The sequence below is a fragment of the Frankliniella occidentalis genome, unplaced genomic scaffold, assembly GCF_000697945.3.
Source record: "Frankliniella occidentalis isolate FOCC.00 unplaced genomic scaffold, Focc_3.1 Scaffold27, whole genome shotgun sequence".
Lineage (NCBI taxonomy): Eukaryota > Metazoa > Arthropoda > Insecta > Thysanoptera > Thripidae > Frankliniella > Frankliniella occidentalis.
This window is the reverse complement of record NW_026267157.1, coordinates 1330623-1335328: the sequence shown is the minus strand read 5'-3', so window position 1 is coordinate 1335328 and position 4706 is coordinate 1330623. Positions and strand designations below refer to the sequence as shown.

General features: G+C 52.4%; 1 protein-coding gene across 1 annotated transcript; it reads right to left on the bottom strand.

The window, feature by feature from the left end:
* Positions 1 to 2512: 2512 nt before the first annotated feature.
* On the bottom strand, positions 2513 to 4453 carry LOC113211646 (zinc finger protein 560-like). The gene is made up of 3 exons (XM_026430093.2): positions 4289 to 4453; positions 3801 to 3961; positions 2513 to 3208 (listed from the first exon to the last, which is right to left on the bottom strand). Exons 1-3 carry the CDS (start codon positions 4329 to 4331, stop codon positions 2966 to 2968), a joined length of 447 nt encoding a protein of 148 aa, XP_026285878.1. The 5' UTR covers positions 4332 to 4453; the 3' UTR covers positions 2513 to 2965.
* Between the last annotated feature and the right edge of the window lie 253 nt (positions 4454 to 4706).

Sequence of the window (4706 nt, the reverse complement as noted above, 5' to 3'; positions counted from 1 at the left end):
GCGGCTGTTCGGAACAGAGACCACAGTTCGCTAACTACTGCGGTGGGATGAGGAAAGTACTCCCCCATTTTTATTTTTTACTTTTGAAAGCCTGTTCCTCTTTGAAGCACATTCTTCCCCAATTTCAGCATATCGACGAGGTCGGAGAAAGATAAGTAGGACAAAACCGAGGTGGGACAGCACTTTTGGGGATTTTGGGAAAATTACCAGGTCGGAGAAAAGTAGGCCGGACAATCTAACTACACCCGTGTCGTACCTAAGTTGTTCGCGTATGCCCTTCAACTCGTGTGCTTACCGCTTTGTCGCTCTCGCAGGAGTACGCTGCGACCAGGCTGCACCAGTACCGGGAGCATTGTAAGTGCGTGCAGGCCGAGTTCCTGTCCTTGAAGCCCTTGGTCGTGCCGCACCCGGAGTCCGACGACGACGACTCCTCCAACGACACGTCGACAATCACGTCGGTGACGACGACGACGGCGACGGACGCCTCGTGGGAGGTGGCCGACATCACGAGGGAGGCGGCTCCGGCCTCCGAGAGCGACGACGACGACCTCTACTCGAACCGACCCTAACGCCAGGCCCCGGCCTCCGACAGTGGAGGCCGGAGCGGTGCCAGCGGGCCCGACAACAAGTACCCCCGCCTGGAGGTCGCGGCAGCGGGGGCCGCCAAGCTCCCCGCCGTCAAGTGGTCCATCATACCGACGGTGTACACGGTGCGCTCCACGCAGACCCGTGAGGCTCCTCAGCGGCCAGCGGCTCCAGCGGCTCCAGCGGCTGCAGCGGCTGCAGCGGCGGACTCCAGCGACGAGGAGTGCGTCCTCAACGACCAGGTCCGCTTCACGCGGCTCGAGTACAAAGACGTCAACACCAACGGCGCGGGGCCGTCCTGGGGCCCGGGTGTGCAGCCGACACGGGAGTCGCTGGCCACGCGCACGGCGGCGGCTGACGTGCTGGCGAGGGACGCCGCGAGGGACGCCCCGACGGGCGTCGTGGTGACAAAGGACGACGTGCCGACGGTCTCCGCCCTGGCGCCGCTGACGGGGGACATTGAGGAGCAGCCGGCACCGCGGAGGTCGGCCCGCATCAGCGCCCGCAGGGAGGCGCAGAAGATTGCGATCAGGAGCGCGGCCAAGGACAGCCCGGCCGTCGTGTGGACGCCCTACTCGCCCACCGCGCCGCCGGTCAGCACGGCCAGCATCTGCACGTCTACGGCCGTGGAGCCGTTCCGAGGCCCCCGCTTCCACGTCGTGCCCATCGTGGAGGGCCCCGCAGGCCCCGAGGCGCCGCCGGGCGCGGACAACCCTAGCAGCGCCCCGGCGGCGGCCCCGAGCTCCGCCGCGACCTGGTTCGACTCGGAGGGCGCCGTCGCTCGGCCCGCGCTGCCCCGCGGCTCCCTGCGCGACCGCATCCGCGCCCGGGCCGTGGCTGTCGCGGTCGCCGCCGCCGCGTCCGAGGTGCCGCGGCAGCAGTCCGTGATCGTGCGCAACGACGCCTACCTGGTGCCGGTCGCGCCGCCGCCGTCCCCCAGGTCGCCGCTGGACCCGGAGGGCCTCCGGCGCCTCCACCGCTGCACGTGCCCGGGCGCCGCCTGCTCTCGCCTGCGCGAGGCGCTCGAGACCTTCCTGGACGCCAGGGGGGACGTCCTCGACGACTACCGCCGCTTCGTCGGGGAGGTCAACGCCGTCCCCGGCCTGGACGCGAGGAGGGTCCTCAAGCTGCTGTACATCATCAGAGCGAGGTGCATCGGCAGAGAGACCCGCATGTCAGATCGCGAAGTCCGCGCGCAGGCATTCCTCAAGAAGTGCCAAGCCAGACCGGACAATCTTCCATGAAGAAAACCAAAACTCTTTCTATCTACACGTTCCTCGTATCCATGTTGTCCATAATTATGAATTTTTCTTTCAATTTTGTTTTCTTTTGATATTGCACGCATGAATTGATGTTTTACGTTTTTCTCTAGACAAAGACTACTTTAATTGAATGTAAAGACTGCATCTACTGAAAGTGCTCAGATATAGGTTTGTCCTCTTCTTCCCTCCTCTTCCAGGTCCCGGGTATTGTAAATGTATACTGATTCAAATCAGTTGACTTTACGTGGTGACTTTATTGTTGTCCTGTGTTTTCTTTCCGGCTGTGGTAGATGTTTACATTTTTTAAACGTTTATAAACGTAGCTGCTATATGTGCCTTCGATGTTTGTGTAAGACATATGTTTTGATGTTGCTTTCGATGTGCCATATGTAATCTTCCAATCATGTATCAGATATCTCCCTTTGTGATTATATTCCTGTCTGTGTTAGATCAGTGTTGTGTTAGTAATTAATATAATTGCAGTAGTATACTGTGAAATCGTTTCATATCAACATCACATCCTTAAGGCAAACAAAGGCTTTCTCAAAGTGGAAGTATGATGAATGTCCTCTATGTGTATTGTTTGTTCCTTTGTTTTCTTTTACAATTTTTCTCAAGATGAACCCAGTGTTCTCTTGGTCTGGTGGGAAGGGATCACAAAAACGTAGAATCATTAATAATTATATTTGTGATAAATAAATAACAATATTTATTATAAATGTTAAATGTCTGAATTGTCTTAAAATACGAACTAAGTGGTCAAAACCATATTAAATGTGATAGTTTATAGTTATAACATACATAAAATATAACTTTTTGCTCATTTGTTCACATTTTGACTTTTGACATGACTTTTTAAAGTATAATCTTAAATCTTGTCTAAAAATAGCATCTTAATTTTTTGTAAAATTTTCAATCTTTTTCTTATTTTTTTGAAAATTGTATACTGATCAAAAATTTGTAGAATTGTTCCCTTTAAAAACGTGGGGGCTGGATCTCATTTAAAACAAATAGAGTTCATGCTCATTAAAAAAACGACGCTCTATGAGCTGGGCCCCTGTAATGTGTTACCGTAGTAGAGAAGTGATGACCCCTGGCCGAAGTGTCTCTGACATCTCTCACTGCCAGAACCTGGCCTCCCGCTCGGAGCGCAGGAAGTTGTGCAGGTTGCGCCTGGAGTGCGACTTGAGGGCGTGCCTCTCCAGGGCCAGCTTGTTGGGGTACCAGAGCCGGCAGTTGCAGGGGTAAGCGAGGTGCGATCCCATGTGCTGGACGTACGTGTCCAGGATACGGAACTGCGCGGCGCACTCGGCGCATTGGTACGATTCGCCGGGCGGCGTGGGCTCCTCCCAGATGCCGACCTGACCAGGCGGAAAGGGAAGAACAAAAAAGAAACATGTTTTAGAAAGATAATTTACGTGTACATCATATATATCTTTGTGTACCTCGGTGTTGTTGATCAAAACTATATCCATAAATATATATACTATTAAAAAAATATTTCTTATATGTGTAACTCAAGCGGGAAATAGACGTGAATTAGGGCGCAACTAAAATTGATCAGTAAAATATGTGAGAAATTCCAAAAATGTGATGTAAAACATTAAACCTTGAAAATTTTGTGGTGGTTTTAAATTCTCTGCTAAAAGATGAGCGCGCACCTTTTGAAGTGCCTATTTCCTCCTCGAACTACTTGATGTTTGTGTAACTAATGAAACTATTGTTATCTCATAAGTACATGTGTTATCTTTCAATGTTATCAACTATATTAACTTTATCTACGTCAACTATTGTTCATAACTTTCACCTAAATGAGACTTTCTGGATACTGTTCAACCTCTCCATAAATGTGACTTTCTCTCCAACTTGCTGCGTGTGTGTACGCTTCGTAATATACGTAAATGTGACTGTGTATGTGATTAATAAAGACAGACTAGATTGCCGGCCACACACCTCTCGCCTCAGATGGTACCAGAGGTGCTTGTCGACGCTGCTCTGGCAAAGGAAGGATCTGTCGCACTGCTCGCAGTAGTACGGCCGCACATTGGGCTTCCCCAGTACGTCGTTGGAGGGCTCGGGGAAGGCCCTACCGATCTTTCTAGCCAGCTCGTCCCCTGCGCCGTTACAGAAAGAACACACACGGATTGATCTTCACGTCAGTCAGGCGTTTCAAATTGGGCAGCTTCCCAAAAGAACAGTACTTTGGAGAGGCAGGAGACTTGTTATCGCAATCCTCATTTTCAAGCACCATGACAAAGTTATCACACAAGTAAACAATTGAATAAATGCTTTCAGGCAACCGTGTGATGTTACAATTTATCATTTTCGCTGCCAAACAATTCACCACATACAGAAAAATGAGAACCGGGAGAAAAACTTCCGATACGTTTAGGAAAAATTATATCGTGAGCATTACGCTCTCTTGCCGCACGATAACTTACCTGGCTTTGCTGACTCCAAAGGCGGCTTCGTGTACCTCCTCATGACGTCCCTGCCCTTGAGTAGATTCACAGGTCACTAGCACGGCGCGCTCACGCTCGCCAGGGCGACTGCAGCAGACTGCTGCCGCGGCCGCCCTAGACACAGACCTTCGCGGGGGAGGGGAGGGGGCGCCGGCGGCGAGCGCGACAGGCACGCGACCCTTGGCTCGATGTTGTATGCAGGCAGGGGGTGATGGTACAGCAACACCGGACACGAGGAGTCACAACCGTACACAAACCACGCTTCGCAATGAGTCCGAGAAGCGTGAAAAATTTTAGATCGCGTAATTCTCCTCATTCTCCCCACCCTTTACTTCACCTGCAGCTGGAGGGAGCCCCCGCAGCGTAGGCAGACCCGCAGCGCTCCGGTGCCCGGCGG

Bases quoted from the DNA above. Each gene is read 5' to 3' on its own strand.
- LOC113211646 (XM_026430093.2), bottom strand. From the start codon at position 4,331: ATGAGGAGGTACACGAAGCCGCCTTTGGAGTCAGCAAAGCCAG. The intron at 3,962-4,288 runs GTAAGTTATCGT...GTAACGGCGCAG, and splicing joins TTTGGAGTCAGCAAAGCCAG to GGGACGAGCTGGCTAGAAAG. The intron at 3,209-3,800 runs GTGTGTGGCCGG...CCGCCTGGTCAG, and splicing joins GGTACCATCTGAGGCGAGAG to GTCGGCATCTGGGAGGAGCC.